This window comes from Catharus ustulatus, chromosome 2 (assembly GCF_009819885.2).
Source record: "Catharus ustulatus isolate bCatUst1 chromosome 2, bCatUst1.pri.v2, whole genome shotgun sequence".
Lineage (NCBI taxonomy): Eukaryota > Metazoa > Chordata > Aves > Passeriformes > Turdidae > Catharus > Catharus ustulatus.
In genome coordinates, this window is record NC_046222.1 from 91,576,223 (window position 1) to 91,600,647 (window position 24,425).

The 24,425-nt window shown below is 37.4% G+C and overlaps 1 protein-coding gene across 2 annotated transcripts in view; it reads right to left on the reverse strand.

Moving 5' to 3' along the window:
* Positions 1–451: 451 nt before the first annotated feature.
* The window catches only part of GABRG3 (gamma-aminobutyric acid type A receptor subunit gamma3), a 311,180-nt gene continuing 287,206 nt past the window's right edge, over positions 452–24,425 (reverse strand). For both annotated transcript variants that reach the window (XM_033053092.1, XM_033053093.1), the window contains 4 exons: positions 19,685–19,837; positions 13,916–14,112; positions 12,283–12,312; positions 452–9,069 (listed from right to left, as the gene is read on the reverse strand). In XM_033053092.1, coding sequence (XP_032908983.1) covers positions 8,791–9,069; positions 12,283–12,312; positions 13,916–14,112; positions 19,685–19,837 — 659 coding nt within the window. In that variant the 3' untranslated portion in view covers positions 452–8,790. The remainder of the gene's footprint in view (positions 9,070–12,282; positions 12,313–13,915; positions 14,113–19,684; positions 19,838–24,425) is intronic.

Sequence of the window (24,425 nt, forward strand, 5' to 3'; positions counted from 1 at the left end):
ACTGCCAAGCAGTAATTCAGTTCTTAACTAGATTTGTGGTGGTGAGACAGAAGGTGACATAAAAAGGCAGAACATATTGGCACGATTCATCGCCATCCTCTATTGCTCACTCCAGCCTACTGGGCAGGGAATGTTATCAAATTGAGAGAAGTGTCAGAGCCTCTGGAGTTTGGCAGGATGAACACCTTAAACCTCTAGAACAGCTGATGTGCTCAGCTCATGTTCAGGCTCCCTGGATAATTGCAAGAATACAGCTGGTGCTTCAGGTTAAGTTCTGCCAGGGAGAAGAGCTGGCATTGTGTTCACTCTGTGACAATGGCAAGTGCTAATGTATAGAAAGAAAATAGTCATGGCAGTAATTATGCTTGCTGGTTGTCCAGGAGGGTGAGGCATAACCACATCTACATGGTTACTGCATTTTACTAACTGTAATAACAAGGGTCAGATGCTGTTGGGGAAGTACAGAATCTATGTTTATTTTTGAGCAGACAGGTGAGGAAAGTACCCCACAAATGGGGATAAATCATGAATTGCATTTCAAACTAATAAGTGAAAACAAGAAAAAAGAGATTTCTTAGCAAAAGTTTAATTAAATACTCTGGGTGTAATTGGTTTTTGTGAAATAAAATGTCCTTTGGAAAAAAACATGCCTTAGTCCTAGGAACATACAGAAAATATAAATATAACAAGATAGGGAAATCTGTGGGATCATGAGAGATTTGTGGAATTTATGCATTATCTTATGCATTATCTGTGGCCCAGCTGTCAGCTCCAGTGTTATTATGGAGTGGAACTCTAAAATGAAGTAGGCATTTCACAGTTGGAGTGGGAGGAGACTGACAATTCCGTGGTCATGAATGTACAGAGGTGGGAATTAAATTATATTCAAAGAGCATAAATCAAGAAGATAGTCTTAACCATAAGTGGCTGTTGAAAACTAAGTCTTGTAAAAATGTAGAGTATAGTTTTGCCAGTAAATTTCACTGAGTACTGAAAAAGTTGGGATTTAAAGGCAAATTTGATTACAATTTTAAAACTGCAATCTTTGCATTCAAGCAGTTTTTGAAAAAGACACAGCTTATTTCTTGATTTCTCTTTGAATTTTGTAGCATATTCTTCCCAGTTTAAATTAGTCCCATGGATAAACTGCAGTCTCAAATATTTTTTGCAGTTTAGTCAGCTCACGCTCACTGTTGAAAATATTTTTTAAAGACTCGTTTGAAATTACTTTCAAGAACACCCTACACCCTATTAGAAAGGTAACATACTGTGCCTTTTCTCTCAAGCAAATTTTCAGAAATCTATTTCTATTTTGTTAAGCTCTCAAATTCTGTAAGAAAAATACAACCACCAAACATGCACATCATACTTGCATTTTCTGATAATGTGTATTTATTTGTATCCAGAAATACAAATGCTGGGATCAAAATACGAATATAAATAGTATTCTAGACGCACAGCCCTACTCCTTAACACAAAGTAAACTGGAATGGATGTGATTGAGAAGGGAAAGGCTGAGAACTTGAGGAGATGAAGCACATGGGTGTTTGACTTTTCTGATTAGGTCAGTCTGGGGGATCACTGGGATGGCTATCTAACTTAGAATGACATACTGGTACTAGTGCTACCTGTATTATTCAAGGCACATTGGGCACATAATTGTACTTTCATTTCACTATGACATCACAAGCTGCACTGCTAGCAACGAAATCACACACCCCTAACAAAAACTTAGGAAGGAAGAATAATTAGAAATCTAAAATTTTGTCTGTGTTCTATAAGAAAATTCAATTTGGCACATATTTGGCAGTATTTATTTGATTATTAAAATTACACTCACTTAAAAAAAAAATCCATGTGTTCGCATGATGGGAAAAAATGTTTTGAGAGCAGTATACTGAGAGTTTAGATCAGGAGTATGTGAGGGGTTTGGTGATGGCCTGTGGTAGCCACAGGTAGCTCTATGATTTAAGGTTGGTATTGTATGTGATTGTGGATGACAAAAAAGTCACAGTACTCCTGAATGACTGCAAAAGAGAATAAGGGAGTGTGATACTGTAATCTCTCTGCACCAGGGTTCCCACTGTTGTTCAGAGAAAGTGTTTTGTGGGAACTTATTCTGTTTATTTGTTTTCCTTTGCAGCACTCTGTCTGGCAATGCCATACTTCCCTGGGCTGCCTGTGTAATACAAATGTAATTATTTTACCAGCTTCCCATGAGTTCCACAGTTGCTTTCATTTTAAGGATCCCTTGAGGTCTGCAAGCAGGGAATGGATTCTGTAGAATGCTCTATTTCACATTCATCAATAGTTATTAAAAAATATGTCATCAGTATTGTTCTCTTCATCCATTTTATATTAATGTGCAATTTAGAAATTTTAGCAGTTACTCGTTTTAGGCCTCACTTTAAGTATATAAATCACAAATCTCACATTAAGTACTTAAGTTACAAATCTATAGTCCACAAGTTTTGAATCCAAACAACGTATAATCAACTCTTATAGAATATCATCCAGTGATCTTCCTGATGCCGATTTGAACTTTAACCCCTGTCCTGTTCAATGGTCTTAATTAATGTGGAAAGTTTTGATTCAGACCTAGCAGGTTTTGGTATTTTTTTTAAACTCGTAATCCTTATACAGTCTCAGTAACAAGCCATCACCATCTTGACTGTGGATATTTTATTCTTTGTATTTTAGAATATTTTGTGTTAGTACAACTTCCTGTCTCACAAGCACTGCTGCAAGAAGTTAAAGAGATATTAGAAGAGTATTTCCCTATAAGGAGCTCCAAGGCTGGCTTAGACCTCCAAGTAAAGTTATGTGGGTGCCTCGATGACACCAGATGTTGTGTCCCCCCTGACTAGAGCCATTCCTTACCTAAATAAAAGAATACCCAACAAGTTACTGGCTGTGTATCAGTGCCTGCTTTGCCTGGTTCAGTCCTTGAGAAAGCTTTCCCCTAGATATATGAATAAACATAATCACGTCTTCTGCTTGTCCTTTGTAAATAGCAAACAATTAGAAGATCAAAATGACTGTTTTGGTAGAAAGCAGAGAATTCTCAGATGCCCAGCTCTGAGGCACTGAATTTTATTCTCCAATTTCACATATATTCTAGGAAAACCCTTGAGGAGTCCAGATACATAGAGACACCAGCTTGAGGACCCACAGCAAAAGAGGAAAAGTAAAAGAAAGTCAAGTCTGTAGAAAACAATACATCGTCACAGATATTGGATATCTCACTTGAGGAATGTCAGCAGTAACTAACCAAGTACTTGAAGTCAGTCACGATCCAAAGTCATTTAAATAAACAGCTGCTAGGTAAACTAGGTGGTTAGAACAATATTTATCCCTAGTTCAGGACTTAGTCCTAAATATACATAGTTGTTGGCCATCATATCCCTTTGAATTATCCACCAAATGTTCAGTATAAAAAAAAAATACTTTAAAACTTCTCAATGCAATTCAGTTCAAGCTAATATTTTTTTTGTTGAAACATAATTTCACTTTAGATACAAAACATAGCTTTGGTTTTAATATCTAAAACAGTGGCCTAAATTATGAGGAAAGAACTCTTTCTAGATCCCAGGGGAAAAGGCAATACTATTAAGGCCACTGAGTCTTGAAGAAAGGCCTTCATCTTTTCACATATACACTAGAACCCTTCAAGTAGAGAATGTGATGAACCATAAGAAGGTGGTGGGCATACAATTATAGTATAAGACTAAGAACACAATACTTTTTTCCCAGTAGGTAAGTGTAAATTGAGCTAATTTTATGCTTGTGGAGGGAGGAAGGATCTAAAATTAACTGAGAAAAAAGCCAAAAAACTCTAAAGGAAAAAAGAACCTCACCTTTCATCTATGAAAATACATTCCCAATCCATAGTCTTTTTGTCTATTTTAAATAGTCTTCTGGAAAGAGATCTGGATGAACCTTGAGTATCCATCTCTCGGTGGAATGAAATTGCTGAGTGAAGAAGGAAGGATTCTGCTAAACTGCTGAAGTTCCATTGCAGCCTTTTGCTATTTAGGAAATAAGAAACCTACAGAGTATTTAGAAAAATAAAGAAAATGCAGAGAAATGTTCAATCTGTAGGTTAAAGATATTTAGAATATTGGTCACACACTGTGGTGCTCAGGAAGAACTCCTGGAAAGTCATTGGTCCCACTTTCTAACTTTGAGATGAGAAATAGTCTTTAACGTTAAGAAATATCCTTTCATATTAATAAATGAGAAAGGCACTGACATAAGAGGCACAAGCATTTCACTGTGAGCAAGGAGAAGAAGAAGAAACTTTGAAAAGAAATCATCTGCCTATGTAGACATCTAGGATTATGAGATATGGCTTGCCTTTTCTTACTGTATGATATGGAAACCAGGAAAAAGTAGCCAATGGAAGAAGTACAGACTGTTATCGACAGCTTTTACAAGTTTCAGTGGGCACTTTGTTTTACAGTTTAGAAGGTAACACCAACCCTCCAGATGGTGAGGTTAATGAAATAGTCCCTGGAGGCGTTTAATAAAAGACTGGATATGGCACTTAGTGCTATGGTTTAGTTGATAAGGTGGTGTTGGGTCACAGGTTGGACTTGATGATCTCCAAGGTCTTTTCCTATGTATTCGATTTTATGATTCTGTGAAATCTGTCTGTCTCCCTTCCCACAAGGTCAGCAGTTCCAGAGCTACCTGTCATCTGGTCATGTAGGAGAGTAATTTTATTAGCTATATGGTGAAGTTTTGTATAAAAAGGAGGTGAACATGAAATGACAAAGTAAGGAAAGTTGTGATAAATTAATGAAATGAGATGCTAGACACCAAGACACATTAGAGTTGCAGAAGTGTTTAAGATCTGTCTGAGTTATTTGGCAGTATGCCTGCAGTTCCAGAAATAATTTCCTATCAGCGAAAGGCTCATGTGTCACTGCTGTTCCAGCTGATGAATGTGCAAACCTCCAGGTGGATGATTTGGAATTAGCTGTGGGTTAAATTGAATAAGAGGACTGCAACAGATAAGAACTGCACAGCAATAAAAAATAATTTCTTTCTCTTCTTTTAGCTTCACTACTCATCACTGTCTCTGTGAAGATAGTTCTGGCTTTTGTAATTGTTATCATTTTTATTGGTATGCACAATATAGCAATATACAGCTGAGAGTTGATTAAGGAGAATATGAGAAAGAGGTTATCAAAATGCCTGAGGTGCTTTAAACTACACCCCTACTTTTTGGTTAGAAAGTTATATTAAAATTGTGTGTTGTGTGGTGCACTGCAGTTCCACATTACTGCTGGACACTAAGAAGGCATTAACTGGCTACAAGTTTTTTTATACCCTTATTCTTGGAAGAATGGCTGTAAGAAAAGGAGCTGTCAATATGCTAGGCATCAGAGCCAGGAAAACTGAGATTTAATTAAACAGACCAATATTTTTTATAAATTCTTAATTGCCTTGAAAATGCTACCCTCAATAAAGAAAATTATGCCCAAGAACTTTTAATTGAAGGGGAAAATAAGAGAACTGACTTTAGATCCTCCTGGGAAAAAAAAAAAGGTGATTATTTTAAAAGCCATCACAACCCCTTCTTCAACTTCCACAAGTAAGAAATGTAATGTGAAGGTACTTGGTTTTGAGGTTTTACATAAACAAATGTGTTCTTTTCACCGCTCATTTGGTTTTGCCTTCCTCTGTTCCCTTCCTTGGAAGGATAGAAAGGGTAAATAACAAAAAGAACTAGTTGAATAAATGCAACACTCTAATATGAAATTATATGAAAAGAACATGTTCTAAAATGCTAAAATATAGTTCTTACATTTCTTGTGGGACAGCATGAGAAAATGTTCATGTTTGCCAATTTGCAGTAGAAGCAAAAGAATATCTGAAGGTCAATTAGGATATTCTTACTCCTAATGAAGGATATGGCACATGGATGTATGCAGACCACAATGGCATTTTGAATGATTCAGATCATAGAAAAGCCTATCTTCTCTTCCTTTAATGTTTTTCAGTGGCTGCCAAAGCATGGAGCAGTAAAGCAGGGAGAGTAAGCTAAGTTACTAGGAACAAGCAGAGGAATGCATCCAGGAACCTGCCAGCCTGCAGCCAGTTGCCTTGCATAAAAATCAATTTTTCAATAACCCTAGAGCAGAATAAATTACACAGTAGAATATGTCCTCTACTCTCACTATAAGAGCAGAAGGCAGTAGTGTCTGAAGATTCTTTCTTGATTTAGGACAGTGGAAAAAGTTGGAATTATATGCTTCCATCTTCTATTCATTAAAAAGTCAGAAAATGGGCAATATGAATGGACTTATTAGAATCAGTCTTCCAAAAAAGGATCTGTTGGCATTGTCTGCTTTCAGCAGGGCTCATGGGCAGCCATGAGCAGAAGTGTAAGAAAAGTATATACTCATCATCCAACACGGGAATGCTCCACTTCCCAGGAAATTCACACAGTGTGGAACTGTTAAATAAACCTCACTTTAGCTGTTGAAGATCTAATGGTAAAAGGCACCTGATTGCGCATCATTTATCTCAATACTACCACCAAAATCAATTGATTGTGCAGAGGGTTTCCAGGCTCACCCTCCCTAAAGAAAAATGGTTTCCATTCCTTTATTTAGGCTTGGAATATTTCTTGTTTTCTTGCAAAATATGGCTGAAGGTGACTATTAGAGTAGACTAATTATTAATTAGCAATCAGTATATTCAACTCAAATTTAATCACCTTCTTGCACTACTTAAAATACCATTGTCATCCTTAAATTAAGTTCATATCTCCAAGTGTAGGACAAAGGTTTATAGAGCAGTTAATTTGTTAATGAGAGTTGGCAAAATTTTCAGCATGTATTTTGAAATCAGAAGCTTATAATTGGTTTAGAAGGCATCAGATTTGGCAGATTTTTCTAGAAATAAGGCTTTGATTCTACCTCAAAGTATTTCTTCTCCTTGCTTCTAATTTGAATTTTGTCAGTCCTTACAGAAGTAATTCCTCTCCACAACTTAAACCCAGCTATGTTTCTGGTATTTCAGACAAGTTAAAAAAACAGAAGAGAGATTTTTTAAAACTACAATTAACTTTTGAGTTAGGTTTTTCCTTTTTTCCCTCCAATTAAAAGCTCGGTGGAAGAACAGAGCAACAGCAGTGAGAGACAGTGATGTTTCAAAGAACATGACAGCATTTCTGTTCCTTTAGAATTACCATTGCTTTTGGTTTTGCTTGTTTGCAGGGTTTTCCTTTTGAGGAAAAAGGAACTCCTTTCCAGTCACATCCACTGTTCATTTTTTTCATCAAATACTGTGTGGAAGAGACACACATTTTTTGAGTTCATAAAAAATTATCTCCAAAAGAGAAAAGAAATACAATTATTTTAATTATCTTTTAACTTCAATCTTTTGTAACAATTTGTCATGCAAAAGGTAGTGAAAAGCTATTGCTATTTAATTCTGGATGTGTTTGCTTAATAACAATTATGTAGACAGTCTGTAAAAGACATCACTTAGTTTAATACTGTAAAACTAGTTCTTGAAAAAAGGCGTAGTTTAGAGTTGAATGGTCAAAACTTTTAAAAATACAAAATTGTTTTTTAGTGTAAAATATAGTTGGAAATTTTGGGAAAGAATGAAAAGAACCTCTTTCTACATGTGGTAACTATTTAATGTTTAATCCAAGTGTCACAATTGAGTTCCTGTAATTCACTATTCAAGTCACAAGTGTTCAGTCTTTATCTCAGGCCTGGGGAACAAGTACTGTGAGAAAATATTGCAGTGTTTAATGTTATGAAAAGAAGAAAAAAAGACCTTTGGCACACATTTTTCAATTTTATAATACAACTTTGAGAGAAAAAAAAAGTATGCATGGGCCCACTTTTTAGCAGATTGAAATCCAAAGAAAGTCACGTATTCCTGGTATTATTATATAGTGATTTTTACTCATGGGCTATGCACTATGAGCTGCTACAGTGACACAAACAAGCAGGAATCTTGTCCTGCTTCAAGTATAGTACTCTAGAAATCAATGACCATCCTGTGTTTAATGAGTCATAAAAAACACAGTTAAAAGCTTGAAAAACTGTAGAAGTTATGCCTACAGCTGCCTCACAGATAGGTAAGTGTTATTTATATCAAAATTATAGCTTTCTTCTCTGTCTGCCTTTTAACCTTTAAGTTAAAACCAATATATGTGGGTAAGTTGCTAATTCCATGAGTCTCAGTCCTTTGCAGAAAGTAACATCCTTTGATCCTACCTGGCATTTCTTACTGTCTTTTGATGGTTACTCTATATCAAGAAGATCAACAATTTCCCAAAACCTATCGTATCAAGCAAATTTTAATACAAATGAGTGTTTTTGTCAGCTTTGGCTTATTTACTAGTGCCAGCATACATTTCTCTGAGCCTTAGGGGTATGGCAGTATTTTGAAGAAAGTATGGGAATGAAAAATAAAAATTACATATTTAAACTTTGCCTGAACTGTGAATAGCTTCTATGGCAAGGAACAATAGTAGAGATTTTAATATACAATAATTATTCATAAACATCGCTTACACTACAAATTCAGCTGAACTTTGTAAGAACCTCTTTCTTAAAACAAATAGCAGTTAGGAGAGAATTCTTCCGTATTTTTCTTTTTCAGGAAATGTTAAAATTCTTCATCAGGCTCTGTGATGGTGAAGGTTAATGTGGTCTTTAGAATTTGAGATGAAACTGACTGTGTCCTTCACTTTTTCTGCACTTTCAGCATCCGTCTGCAGTGAGAAAATGCAGCAGTCTTCACTGCTACAGGCAACATTTAAAGATAGAGGTATCCAACCCAGTAGACCAGGTTAAACAGCAGGAAGGATGTAGGGAAAAAGACCCTAGAGTAAGAGTCCAGTTCTAAGATGTCTATGTGAATCCGTCCTCTCCTCCATGAGCCTGACTTACACTCTTCATAACAACAGAAAAAGCTCTGACAGTCTTTCCCATCCAGACATTCATAGACACACGCATCTTCAAAATCTTGCCAATACATGGCATTGTTCAATGTGATGACTGTAGTTGGTGGTCTCATGTCAAGTACAGAATAATTCTGGGGAGAGAAAAAAAATGCAACAGTTTGACAAGTTTCCCTGGATGATGCAGATCAAAATTAATTATCACAGCAAAAACCAACCATTTTTTTCACACTTAGGAGTTCTCTTAGCTGTCAGAATATTATTTGCAAGCTGTTTTAAACACTTGCAGCTACTATGTTTAGGATGGATTATAAAGAATAAGGAATATATCCCCCCCTTTCCATTTAAATATACAATGTCCACTTCGCATAGGTGCATTTACTGCCTCTTAACTTGACCAAGATTTATAAAAACAGATATGGTCAGCAATAAATAGTGATCATTTCAGTACAGGATTTCAAAATGCCACCCCAAGGCATGTCCCCTTAGTGCTTATCACACCAACCATGCTCAGAAATAGGACACTTTGATGTCATGCATCATCACAGCAGCCTTCACGCTTACAGACCTCTCCTTCTTCAATATACTCCCTATTTATACTTTGTCAGCTTTTCTGTCACATCATTTCCTTGGCGTGCAACATGCCTTCTCACAATAGTCTCCCCTCCCATTAAGCCACCCATTCCATCTTCATAAATGTCACCTCTTCTGCTGACATCACTGGGAAAGGTTCCCATCATCTTTGCTGCCTGTCTGCACCGTCCTGACAAAGCAGACACAGCCCTGTCGGCCTGGCTTTCTCTACCTCAGAGGCCCTTCCTCTCCCTGGCATTGTGCTGAGCATTGGCTTTGCTTTCAGGAGCATGCTGGCTGTGCTCTGACAAGCTGGTCACAACTGCTTGCATTTAGGAGGATGCTCTGGGCTTCCATACTATACAAACTACTCAACTGAAGCACTCTGCTGAAGGTATTAGGGGATATATGAAAACTTTCCTCCTAGGTGTGAAAAACATTGGTGATATGACTGATGTGCCTCAGTGGAAATTTTTTCTTTTTATATGGACTTAATTAGCTTTCTACAAATCTTTTGGTTTGGCTTGCTGTAGTATTACCCATCTCACTAAAAATGCTTGTCCTTGAGCTAAGAACTGGATGTGGCATCTCTGTACTTAGATGTTGGCACTGCCAACATAGATATCTCCACCAGAAAAACTACCCTATGGCATCCAGTCAATTACTTCTGGACACAATTCATTTTATCATAAGTAAATGTTAAAATGTCTCAGGTGCATTCTGCTGTGAAATGCAAGCAGATTGCAGTTTAAAAGCAGATTGCTGCAAATATATTTGTTGTGAATGACTTTATTTCTGAGATTAGATGACAGAAATCACACCTGTATAGTCTTTTTTCTCTTTTGTAAAGTTTTGTGTGGATTGTTTCAGAGCCTTACGATGTGTTGCCATGTGAAAAAAGTCTCTTGTGAAGCAATCTTTTTTGACTCTAGTACTTCGGAAAAAAAAAGAGTATGCACAGAGTTCTGCTACACCTCTCTGTCATATATTGTACATTTATTGCAGGTCTTTATGAACATTTCCAACTCAGGGACTGACATTTTCCATGCCTATCTAAAATATTTATGTTAAAAACAATAAAGGCTCAGAGAGGTTTTGGTGAGTGAAGATAAAAAAATGCTCTGGCTCTGCAAAGGAAACTTCCTCATCTCTGGGGTATTTTGTTGTTTTATCAATTACCTGATCAGGACAGAAGATAAAATAATTGCCCTAATAATACAGAGAGATCAATCTGGTTGTTTTAATCTCTGTCAGGCAGAAGGTATCCTGAAGTGATAAGATGTGAGGGGGAGGTGGATGGTCCCTCCAGGTTCTGTGTGTCCAGCTGGGGCTGGAGGAGAGTAGTGCACACACAGTGGGCACCATCCCTGTCCCAGCCAGGAGGTCTGCCAAGGCAAGACACTTCTGCAGGGCCCTGGACAAGGCAGTTCAGGCAGTGTTAAACATGCTTAATAATATTATTTCTGATAAGCTATATGTGTGTTTTCCAGGAGGAAAAGAAAAGACTTGGGATTACCTGAACATGGATTTACTAAGATTAATAAATTTCACCTTTTGAGTGTCATCACCACAAAACTGAAAAAGACAAAATGATATCTTGAGAGCTAGAGACATTGCTTACTTAAGCTCTAATTTGAAGATTTTTTTTTGTATAGACAAAGGTCTTGCTCAATAACTATTTTAAGGTGAAGGAAAAAAAGAGCGAGTAAAAGACTTGAAAATGCTGCAGATGCTTTCCAAGTAGATCAGAATGACTAGTTCTAGATAAAGGTTTTTAAACCCTAATTTCATTTTAATTATCTTTCCCTATAGCTTTTAATTGGAAAAGGGAAAGTGCTGCTACCCATTCAACATCCTCTGCTAACGTCATCTTTCAGAAAAGTCTGTCCAGGGAATGACAGCAATAGAAAGTGAATCCATGTAATGCTTGCTGTAAACCATTAACTGCCAATGAGCAGACTTTCTATTTGATATGAGGTCTTAAAATACATCAGAGAACTCATGTTTAAAAAAAAAAGTGCATATTATTATTTATAAAAAGGTAGGCTAATAATATGGATCTGGCATAAATGATGAGAAGCTTCAGCATATCCAACCTAAGAAATGCAAATCCTAGTGTTTTAGTTCTGACTCTGCTCTTATTTGATTACAGACTATTGAACCAGCTGGTTAACTGTCTTCATGCTTTCCAAATCCTTTATGTTTGTATATACTATAGCAGGTATTCCAGTTTCAAATTTCATTTCATTAGAGATACAATTTTGTGTTCTGCTGCACATCTTCCATTTGTAGATAAAGTACAACTACCTGTGTTCAACTTGTGTGCCTAAATTATTTGAAAATCCACCTGAAAGCTTGCTAAAGGTTTGCATATGCATAAACAAACATTTTCCCCATTAAACTTAGTTAAAACTTCATAGAAGTTTATTGCATAACTCATGCTTATTACTTTCTCATAAAATGTAGTGAGAAACTTCTGTATTATATAAAGCACATACACAAAATTTCTGAGTTAAAAATAACACATAATATTCCATACTTAACCCTCCTCCCTCCCATATCACTTGATAAGTCCTTATAGAAAGAGGCAGCTATGTTCCTCTGCCACAGCTGAAAACAAAATGACCTTTCAACAAAAAAGCAAACCAATATTTTTAGTGAAGTTAAGGTAAAGCTTAACATAGCAATACAGCCCTCTCAGGAATTAGTGCAAGTAAATGTCAACCATCTATTCATGCCCCCAGTTCTCTCACTGAATAAAGTAACTCACTTACCATTACATGACCAAAACTTACATCAGGCAGCTTAAATAAAGATAACAAAAGAATTATTCAGAAGAAAACTTAGTGCTTCACATGCATCTATATTCAATAGTATTCCTTGGACCAAGCCTTTAAATGCATCAAACACTTCATACAGTGTGTTCTATATATTCAGCGTAATATTCTGTGTATTTGAAAACAGCATTACACTTCAGCAGAATACACCTCTAGTTTTCATAGACTTAAAATCTTTATTCAATCCACTACATTTATTTATTGATTGAACAATAGGCCAGTGAGCATTTTTTCTGGTGGTAATGTAAATCCTGTCAATGTTGCATGCTTTCTCACGTCTTCATTCATATGTCTGGAATTACATCCTACTGGCAAAGATACTCATGACTTTTTTATTCAGTCTTTCTATAGGATGGCAATTTTAGTTTGATCACTAGCACGTTCATTTTGGTCTGAAACTTTTCTTTTGGTAACAATCTTTTGCCTATTGTGAACAATGCATTTTTGCAAGAAGTTATTTTAGGCTTAATGGAGTTGTCATTGACTAAGTCTATGGCTTTCTAGACTTTATCTAATCCCATATTTGTTTCAGCTTTTCCTTCATTAGTTCTCCATTCAATCATTTTCTATAGCTCTTCATTCAATCCCTTTTTACATCATGACCTATTATTCCCCAAATTTAGACTTCTGTCTCCTCAATTTCCCTCTTCACATTTTTCCTATTTGGCTTTGAGTTCTGATTTCAAATGTCCTTATTTCCTCCATTACACACAACAGTATCCAACATCTCCAGCTACTGATCTTGAACACATAATATTTATCACTGATCTTGAGTGGTCAGTCCCCTTCCGTATGGTTACACTGAGACTTTTTTCTCAGTTAAACTGCCCCCTCTCATAGTCAGTTATGAAGTAAACCAGGCAATTCTTCCTGCATGGTTGTTTTAGTTGATTCTAAATAGAAAGCTTTTGTGTTTATCTGGGTGCACATTTGGAAGTTTTTTTTTGGCCAAAATTGAGCCATGCCTAAAGTCTTTTCAAGTGACCTCCATTTTTGTCTTTGTGCACAGAGCTTAAACTAAATGCTGGTTCCCAGCAGAGACAATGGAATTCTGCTCCTAAGTATATCTAGACCTGTTAAGCTATGAAATAGCAATGTATTTGGATATACAGTAATTTCACGATTATAAGCCGCACCTGATTATAAGCTGCACTTCTGTGTTCAGACCAAATTTTAGTCAAAATGGTGTGGTTATAATAGTGAAATTACTGTACATTGATGTGTACATTGATGTACACATTGATGTACATTGTCTAACAAGCTATGCAATCTGTTTCAGTGGGAGACTTTTCTGACTACCAGCACAGTAATTGGAGGACAAAAGATGCACAGGCAGGGTTGCTGCTCCATGGTGAGTAGGCTGCTTCTGTTAGGAGCAGATCTCACTCAGCAGGTAGGTAACTGCTCCTACTGCTACTGGGGATGACTTTTCCATCAGATTTCAGGGCAGATCACACCACTGGAAAAATTTTGGAGGAGTGAAGTGCCATGTGATTGCAGGCTACCATTGAATGATTTCATCTGCTCTTTGAGCTGCACATTAAAAGAAATTTAAATGCTTCCATCTTACCGACTTTTTCTTCTTAGTACAGTTTGGTTTCCTGCAACTTGAGTAGTAGTTGAGGGTGGCATACTCCATCAGAGCAGCAAAGACAAATAGAAAGCATACAGTCACAAACAAGTCCATGGCGGTGACATAGGAAACACGGGGCAATGACTTTCTTGCAATGGTACTCAAAGTTGTCATGGTCAATACTGTGGTGATGCCTGCAGAGAGAAACTTGATTTAATTGTGTGCAACATCACTTCTCCATATCACAGAAGAATCTTTGGAAATAAACATACAAAACAGAAATTCAGAATGTACCCAAGTAATTAATTAATTTCATTTGGTAGTAGTAAGAAATAACGAAAAATAATATCAGTAGGGAAAAAGTAATTATGTAAACAAAGATTTGCTCTGTTGTTTATTTTCATCTTTGCGAAAGTGACATTCCCATGCTTCTCAATATGATTTTCTTAATCTCTTCCTTTTTCTGATCCCAGAAGATGGGGGTGAAGGAGAGGGAGAGAATGAACAAATTTCTGAAGAAAAGTATGAAGCAGAAAAAACCCCCAAGAAATATAGTAAACAGTGAAGGAAACGTTCTATTCCACAGTAGTAGTGCTCTCAGGAAAAATCTTATGCTCAAAAAAGAAAAAGAAGTGGAAGTAAGAAAATGATTCTGTTGAGATCTGACCATGAATTATGAAAGTATGTCTTCACATCACTGCTTCCTTGGGAGTCCTCCACTGCCATTTTCCTTCTGAGTTAGGGAAGTCAATGTTACTTGCTCAATCAGAGTAAGACTGTCCTACAAACTTCAGATGTAACATTAATGGAAATAGCCTTTTTAATTCATAACAAAACATCCCTTCTGAGATTGATTTAGCAATAGTGAATATAATGGGATTACAGTGAAATATCCACAATAATAAAAACAGTGCTAGAATGAAATCTATGTCATGTCAGTTATTTGACTTCTGGTAATTTCTCTTCATTCCTAAGGAATAGCAGTCTTCTCATTCCCAACTTGTTATGAACTGCATGTGTTCTGATAGGAAAAAACCCAACTTCTTATTGGCTTGGGAAATAAAAATAAAGCTTTCCCACAAGTAAGTCCCAAGAGAGAACCTTCTCAGCAAACAACACAGCCATAAGGTAATCTTTCTTTTTTATAGTTAAAATGGTATACAGTGTTTGAAATGTCAAGGAATGACTGAAATCATGCCTTATAGTTAAATAACTTCTCACTAAAAGCACTCTAGAGAGAAAGAAGTATCTGTGGACTACTTTTGTCTACTTTCTCTTTATGAAGGATTGTCCATCACTGACTTGTAAAGTTTGATAGAAGCTACAGTGGTTCACAGGAACAACCTTCTCCATTCAAGCCAACAGAAAGTCCCTGGAAAAGCCAGAAGGCAAATTATTGCCTGTGTCTCAACCTTGAATAATAATGATTAATTGAATTCCTTATACATCTATTACCCAGAAACAAACAAAAAGTTTCTGATGAAAAAAAATCACAAATCAATAACCAAGATGAAAGCAATGCTGATAGGAAGTGGAAAGTGTGGACTTTGTGTGTGCCTTGGACATCAAAAAGCTATTCGGAAAATATTTCCATTTCCTGAAATGTATGCCACTTCCCAGTATAAGCAGATGGGGTTGGCATGATCCAGCAACCTCTCCAGACCCCTTAACATCACTAATGTACCCACTGATGCTTTAAAAAAGTTGTAAAGACTGTGCTTAGCCAACTGCAGAGATGCCCAACTGCAAAAGGTGTGAAGTCACTGGCTTTGATTTGACCCTGACTAACTACAGGTCAATCACTTTCTGCATGGCCTTGACCCAGGCCTTGGGAGTCACTAATTTCAAAGGAACCACATCCAGACTATGACACACCCTACAATATAAAATACAGTTCTTTAACACTTCCTAGTCCACGTTTATATTTCTGACACAAAAGTGTCCTTTTCAGAGCCACATGTACACACTTTTAGGCATTTTGCTCTCTTAAAAAAATTCCTCAAAACCTATAGAGTTCTTCCAGTACAATATACAACATCCTGTTTATCTGGACTCAAATGTAACTTTTTATTTCTCACTCGTCCTGTGATAGGACAGTTTTTTATTAAAAGACTGAAAAGAAATAATTAGTTGAAGCATATAAGTCCTCAACTCAGCCTGTACCCTAAATCCATGCCTTAAGCCTGAATGTGGGACACCAGCTCAAATCATGTTTGCAACTGGATTCCTCCTCACACTGTAAATAAGCACTGAGTTTTTGAAATTAATAAAATTCTATCTAGTGTATTAATTTTACATCTAGCACACAGGCACAAATTTTAAAACATTAAAAGGAGTTTATGGGGATACATACAGAGAGGAAAGAGAAAGAAGACACACCAGATGATACAGTTTTGCTTTTCTGTACATTTACAAATCAGAATGTATGTATGTATGAATAAAATGCAGCACCATTATTTCCAAATATAATATCTAGTTTCCATATCCTTAGTTCATTTTATCTCTCATGCTAAGGAAATTTGTTGAGTGGTTTCAATGCATATGTCTTGCCAGATGAAATTGTGAAGTCTCTCACTTCGTGGAGTTCCGTATGGCAAAGTGAGCTTTGCATCTGTTATTGAAATTCACAGTGCTCATGAACTATCTATTTCAACAGAATTTTCATATCAGCTAAGGACAACTCTGAGGTAACCTGACTTCAAAATTATCAGGCAGAAATTGCAAGTGTAAGCGTACATTTTGGGATGTTATATTCTCACAATAAATCCCATACCAAAGATAGTATTTGAGATAACAGAAAGGACCGTCTGGAAGATCAAATTATGAAATGAAAACACTCTAACTTTTAGATCATTGGTCTGAATAGTTATTTAAAATTATTATTGCTTTAAATATTCTTACTGGACAACCATATGCAGAGTGAGGTAGCAGGAGTTTCAGTGTTAGAAGTTCTTTGGTCAGCAAGGCTATTTTTTTCTTATTTTCATAAGGTTATGTTGGTGGAACACTACAGGAAATACCTGCTGCTTTCATGCATACTGTCACTTGTTCATAAAGTTCATTCTCCATCTGGCACCTGTTTTAAGTATATTCTTGGTTTTCTAGTGAATGAGGTAAAGATGAAATGGCAAGGAAAACAATGTTCACTTTTTATTAAATATCATCTGCATCTTTTTTTACATCTACACATTGCTGGCCTTGATACCCACTGTATCTTTTTAAACTGCAGTTTGATCTTGCTCTGTAGTAACTGACTGGTCTTATTACATATTATACCCATTTTGAAAAGTACAGGGAAACTAGATGAAAGCTTCAGTTTAACTTAATTCCCTTCATCTTTGAGGAAAATAACATTCTTTTCCAGATCATAACTTTTCTTCAGGGAAAAGTTGCCTCTTGACTTAGAACATTTTGAGATAATTTTGATTACTAGAGACAAGCAGAAACTGCAGAGAGACTTTTTTCTCTTTGGATGAAGAGCAGAATAAGTCAGGATCAAAAAACACAGTTCTCATCCATCAGTCAAATTTTACTTCCATTTTCCCACTGACACTTCAGGTGGCCTGGAGTTAGTCTTGTTGCCAGTCTGGGCAAGCTTCAAAGCTACCTCAAAGTGCATGTAAAAAGGCAACTATTATACCCAGTTTTTAAAAAATGCTTTAATGTATCTGGACAGTGCTGCTGAAAGAATACTTATGGTCTGAAACCCAAACTATTTTTTTTCCCCAGCGTGGAAATATATTAGTTAGCATTATTCAGAAAGGAATAAAACCTGTCCTTCATGTAACTGTAAGTAGTTGGCAATAACTTTGTAAATGATTCATTAATTTCACAGAGTGAAATATTTCCCTGGTGCTAGTCCTTTACATTAATGCAGCTATACTTGGAGAAGGTTTGTTGCACAGAGCCTCTACAATTAATTTCAACTAATTAGTGGGACAATTTCAGCAGTTTGCCTTTGGCAACATTACTTACAATGTTACTATGTGCCACTATCTAGATATGGATGTGTGCTGTTGCTCAGACTTTTATAAGTTGCATTATACACTCTGGTCTGCAGCAAAGTGGGAGCATCTGCTTTCTATATCCCTGGAGTCAACAGGCCATTGCCAGTTTGGGAGTAACAGGATTCTGTGCACAAAAAAAGTGACCCAAAAAAGTTGACTTTACTTTTGGAAGAGTTTTATTTTAGCCTATGAAATTAAATTCTCAGTTGGAGTTTTAGGAGTGAGTCATGGCATCCATAGAGTTGAGCCTTGGAACAACTTGTTTTTATGTTTTTACTTCAAATTCATGACTTCAGTATCTGAATATACTTTTTCCTCTGAATTTCCTGCTGGCTGAGGAGTGAGATGGAGAGTCACACATTAGTGATTAGTGATCTAACATACTTCTGTGTCTAATTATTTGGAAAAATGAGCTGTGGGGAACCACCCTTAGGTACAGGATATGAAAAATGCTTACAGAAAAACAATAATGCGAAGTGTTAGATGTCTTTTATCTCTTTTCTGCATTAGGAAGGATTACCCAGCTGGATGTTATGTGACTCTCCCCATGCATGGGGCTTCAGACTCCCTTTTAAAAAAAGATGAGGAACAGTAAATCTTTCCTTATCTCTCCTGAGTCATCCAATTTAAGAACAAAAGAGTTCAGTTTAAGAGTTCAGCAGAGAAGTATACTTAAGACCTATTGCTCAATTTTCTGGCTGTCAGAGGTAAGTCTACACAGCCAGGAACAGGCACTTGTAAGCTTCTCTGTCCTCACCTGAGTATGGTCTTATGGCTGTCCTGGAGGTGTTACTGGATAACAGAATAACTGTGAGTCTTTCTGTCCATCCTGTTGCTGGAGCTGCAGTGTACTGGCCCTTTGGCACTCATGGAGGGAATGAGGACCGAATATTTATTTCCTGTGACATAACCTCATAGAAATGGACTTACATATTAACAAACTCCAGCAGGAGGATGCAATGAATAGCTTGGAATGGTTCAAAACAGGCATGCAAACTTTGACAGTGGATTTTTTCCTAGACAGCTGGGTTTCTGAATCAGTTCATATTGGCACATCTGGCAACCATAATCTGAACTAAGGAATTGTTTTTCCTGTGATTCTGATGTTTACATATCAGAAATGCCCCTATACTCTTGATGATGTCAAAACACGCAGGTTTTCCTATAGATACTAGAAAAAATTTCTAAGTCTAAGTCAGCATTTCTAAGGGTATACTAAAGCACATTGCCAAAATGCACATGCTGGTCCTGGCACAAATGAGTTTCTGGAAAATCTAAACCAGCATAAATCTCCACAATCTATGAAAAAATATCAATACACTCAGTGTGAAGCTTAACTTCAAGCATGCAAGCTAAAACACTTTGCATGAGTTAACACTATTATATCCCACGGTTATCTGTATATATAAGACATAATGCCCAGTGGGGGAGAGTTACAGCAGGGAAGGAAACCAGCAGTGCAATTAATTAATTCTTCAAAAATGTCACTAAAATGTCATGATGACAACAAGGAAACAGACATTAATTCAAGAGTTTTATGCAAAAGAGGTGTCAGTGTCATCCAAAGGGTCAGATTAGTTTACTTTTAATTACCCTGTAACAGAAGAAAACCCAGCAGTCTCAGTAATAAGTAGATCTGGTTCTGAGAGACATAGAAGTAATAATCCAAAATATATACCTAGTGGTCTCTTTGAAAGGAAGCTGACATTTTCAAATAGTAGTGTAGGAACATCAGAAAAGGGAATTATTAACAACTTACCTAGTGCTGTTCTTGCTGGTGTGGCATCTTTTTTGATCCAAAAGGATACCCAGGAAAGAACAACTGTTAATATGCAGGGAATGTATGTTTGTATAGTAAAGTATCCCATTCTTCTACTTAAGTCGAAGTATATAGTCATGACTACATAATCACCTACAAGAATAGCACAGAAAGAAAATTCACATTGCAATGGGATACAGACAGTTGTTCACTGACCTGCTAATAATTTAACTCTCATAAAAACACTGCATATGAAATGTTTTTTAGAGTTTCAACAGCATCTGCACAGTAATTCTCATGTGAGATTTCAATAAACCTTGCCATTGTAATATCCTTAGGTTTTAGGTCTCTGTGGAAATTATGTATTTGACAGGCAGAGCTTCTCAACAATCATTCTGGATGAGTGAAGTTTTGAAAGGCATCTTGGTATTTCTGGATAACTTCATGGCTACAAATGTGAAGGTACTGTCATTCACCAGATTCTGCAACCACTTCACACAAAATCCTTCCTTTTGTAGGCTTTGTCTTCTGTGCCCTAATTTCAGGTTTGAGTGAATTCTGTCATCTTTTGAGATATGAATCTGAAAATAGGGGTCTTTATGGCAAATCTAACATGTATATGAGTATGCCTTCACAGAAGTCGTTTATAGACACTAGAACTCAATGCTGGCATTTCAAAACAGTTGTGGCTATTTGTGGTATTTTCAGAAGGTCAGTCTGAACACAAAGTTTATTATTTTGCTTTCTAGTAAAAATCATATACTCAAGAAATCAGGAAGAAGATTAGTTTGTCTCACAATACATGAATTTTTTTCACTGTATCTCTTTCGCTAAACCTTATGATTCCACAGGGGATAATAATCTGTCCCGCCCTCTCTCCTCAGTAGAGGCTACTGACCTTATCACCTCTGCCCGACTAACAACTCTCTCAACCTCATAGATGTTAACTTTCTCACACAGTCATGGTGAATAGCAGCAATAAAACTGAACTGGGACTGATTTCTGTACTTCACTTGAAGTAGGTTACCTCCATTTCAGAATTAGAGGAGAGCTTATATGCCAGAGAATTTTTATGTGGTTTTGTCTGACTGCATCAGATTTGGCCTAATACATTTTATGGCTTCTTGTTACAAACCTTAACTTTATAGAGTATGATATTTGCAGAAGGTATCATTTGCAATAATTAAGTAACTCGGTCCTGTTACAGTAAACTATCAGAAGAATGAAGAAATTTGAAACATATAAAGATTAATCCCCCAAGGAATGTACATCCAATTCACCCAAGCAGAAGCACAATGGGTTTATTAGTTGAGGCAAATTAAAGCTTAATCATCTAGTAACAGAGGGCATACAAACACATGCATTTAATACAGTAGATAATTTTACTATAGCTGAATATTATATAGAAAAGAAATTAATTCAGTAAGAATGGCTTTCATCCAAAGCATCTCTGGAGTCACTGTAAAATCAATGAATTGATGTTAGTTAGAAAGTTAAAGGTAAATAAAAATCTGATGGTGGGAATTTGGGAATGTGTGAAAAGTTTCTATACGCAAAGTACATCAGTTTGAGATAGATATATTTGGAAAAGGTTGACAAGCCTGTTAATGTTTCCATAGTGCCTCTGTGAGGTGAAAGTGTACATTTTCACAAGAACTGTGCCAGTGACTGTGTGACCACAAGAAATGGGAAGTTCATTTCAGAAGCTGTGCTTACAGAGCTCATTGTGGTTACAACTAGGCGTTAGGGCAGTACATCATGACAAAGTGAGCCTTGTGGGGTTTTCTACATGCTAAGGGTTATTGTCATTCCACTAATCCCCTGCAGTTTTCCCTGTGCAGGAATTGGCACCAAGGAATTGTTGTGGGTTAGTAACCACAGGTTCTACTGGCTTACTGTTTGGCTGGTCTGCTCACTAAAGTAAGACTTATACCACAGAAACCAAAATAATTTCATAGAAACAGGTGTAAAGAGCCAGGTGGAGTGTAAACCAAAGCTTCTACTGACATGAACAAACTGAAAAGCATGGAAGAAATGTTAATGAGTCAAAGATTGTCTGTCAAGGTAGAAGAATGAGGAAAAAATGAGATCAAAGACTCTATAGGAAATGTGTCAAGCCTTTTTTCCTTTACCTAGTTCCTGTATCTAGAATTGTGTGTTAATGGATAAGCTGCCTGAGAATGGTATAAAGTAAAGCACACTCTTCACACCTCCACTGTGTATAACAATATATGACAAATAATAACAATTCCAGTACCCACAGAGGTCACTGATCCTCTCAGTAGAGTGGTCATTATACCCAGGAGAGCAAACAGGACTAGAAGTAGAAACTGTAAGATACGGGAAAGTAATAAAGAGTCTCTGCTTCCAAGGCTTTTGATGAAAATAAACCAGATAAACACGAGAGTGGGAGAAAATTACGGTGCATTAAATTATGTAGAGAGTCCATAATCACAATTAATCATTAACTGATTTAGTGTTTTTAGGCAGGATTAATTTCTTTTGTGATTCTAGACATCTAGAAGGTAAATTCTATAGATGACCTGCACACATTAGAGAAGGTGAATGTATTACAAACATTTCCATTTCTCTTCTGTGATTAAGAAACAAGAGAGAGGGGCTGAGATGTGGACAAAAACATTGTAGACACTTGCAGATTATACAAGGAGTTAACCACACCCCTTGATTCCATGGTGTGAGCTAAACTGGGCTACTCCTGTGAGGATACTAAAGTTATTTTATTTAAATATAATTACATTCTTGATGTTTTAAAGGGTATTTTCATTATTTTCCTCGTTTTTCCCATTAAAGTTGATGTCTTCATCCTTTAGGATATGCACGAGTCCTCTGCTTGTTCTTCCTTCCTTCCTTCCTTCCTTCCTTCCTTCCTTCCTTCCTTCCTTCCTTCCTTCCTTCCTTCCTTCCTTCCTTCCTTCCTTCCTTCCTTCCTTCCTTCCCATTAAATAAAGGAAATCTGAATTTATAAAATTTTATGTTTTATATTTTATTAAAAAATTATAAAAATTTACAATCTGCAAATTCCCAGGTATCCAACAAGGACCCATAGATGTGTAACAAGCACCCAAAGAAGATGAAATCCTACATTAATTTATCTACTCACTGACCTATTTTCTTGTCTGCAATGCACAGATTTTCTCACAATGAAGAAGGCAGACCTAGTCTTATAGGCAGCAGCTGTGCATAAGGATTCATGTACAGTAAATTCATGAATACAAGCCGCACTGAGTATAAGCCACATCGCCGGGTGTTGGCAAACATTTTGTTCTTTGTCCATAAATAAGCCGCACCTGAGTATACGCCGCTCTGTCATTTGCAGCGAGGACCCACGTGCAACAAAGTTGCCAAATAGTAACAGAAACACGGCAGGGCGGGGTTTACTGGCTCGGTTCGGGCCATGAGGGCTCGGGGCTGCTGACAGGGTTGGGTGGCCCAGCTCGGCGCTGCTGCTCGGCGGGGCCACTTGGGGCCAGCCGCCGCCACCGCTGGGCTCGGTCACCCCAGCCCGGCGCTGCCCCGCGGCGGCAGGGGGGGCACAGAGCCCGTCGGCACCTGCGGCGGTGATGGGAGCGGGGGATGTAGCCTGCCTGCTCCTGCGGCGGCGGCACGTGGGGATGGGAGCACCCCGAGCCACGGGGCCAAGCAGGAGAGAGCTGCCCCGTCTTCCCCCGAGCCGTGGGGCCAAGCAGGAGAGAGTCCCTGCTTCCATCGAGCTGCAGAGCTAAGCAGGAGAGAGCTGCCCCGCCTTCCCCACCCCCTGTGCTGCCTGCACAGAGCAGCTCCACCCGTCGCGTAACAGAGTAACCAATTTGTAACAACCGCGTAAATGGAGCGTCTTACTGGCAGGAGCTCGACTTTGCAGTTTGCACTGACTTGGTTTGCACTCCCGGGGTTGAAAATGTCAGAAAATTATTCACATATTGGCCGGTCCTGAGTATTAGCCGCATTTCCGGTATGGGAGCAAAATTTTGGTCAAAACGGTGCGGCTTGTATTCATGAAATTACTGTACTCTACCCTCTCTGCTGCTGTGTTTATGGGAACACACTGACTAATAATATGCAAAGCAATTTGCCTCACTAGAACTAGTGTCACAAAGAGGAAGAAAGAGGAAAATTTGCTGGTTCTCCTGGAGTACTCAAGCCATGCTTAGAGAGGATGTAGCTCCATGACAATACTGCTGACAATGTTTGTGGGAGGAAGAAATCATCATTCTTGAAAATCAGAGCCCCAGCTGAAAGAACCAGTGTTGTGGCTGCTCTCAGAGGCAAGCCTGCTTCTGTACAACATGTACTGAATGAATTTTTTTAATAGCTGTGGCAAATTAAAATGTTCTAAATTACCACTTCAGTTCTATCCTTGGTCAAGTCAACTTCTATTGAGATTACTGGATTCTCTCATTACATTCTTTCATTACATTACAGACAAGAGTATGTACTGCAGCTACTTTCCTTATTGCACTACTCCAAACTGCATGCTGCTGCTGGTGATGATGATATTATTCTTCACATTTTTCCTTCCAGAAGTAATATTCTCCATGTATCTGAAAGCACTGTATGCACATTAAAGAAAAGTAACCTTGGTACATTTATTTCTTTCTCCATACACACAAAATAATCTGTACAAAGAAACTCTCTTCTGACAGACTATCCTCTTTTCTGGGATACAATTCATTATGTAAATCCTGCAGTCATGCACAACCTAGAGGAGGGAAAAACTTTCAAG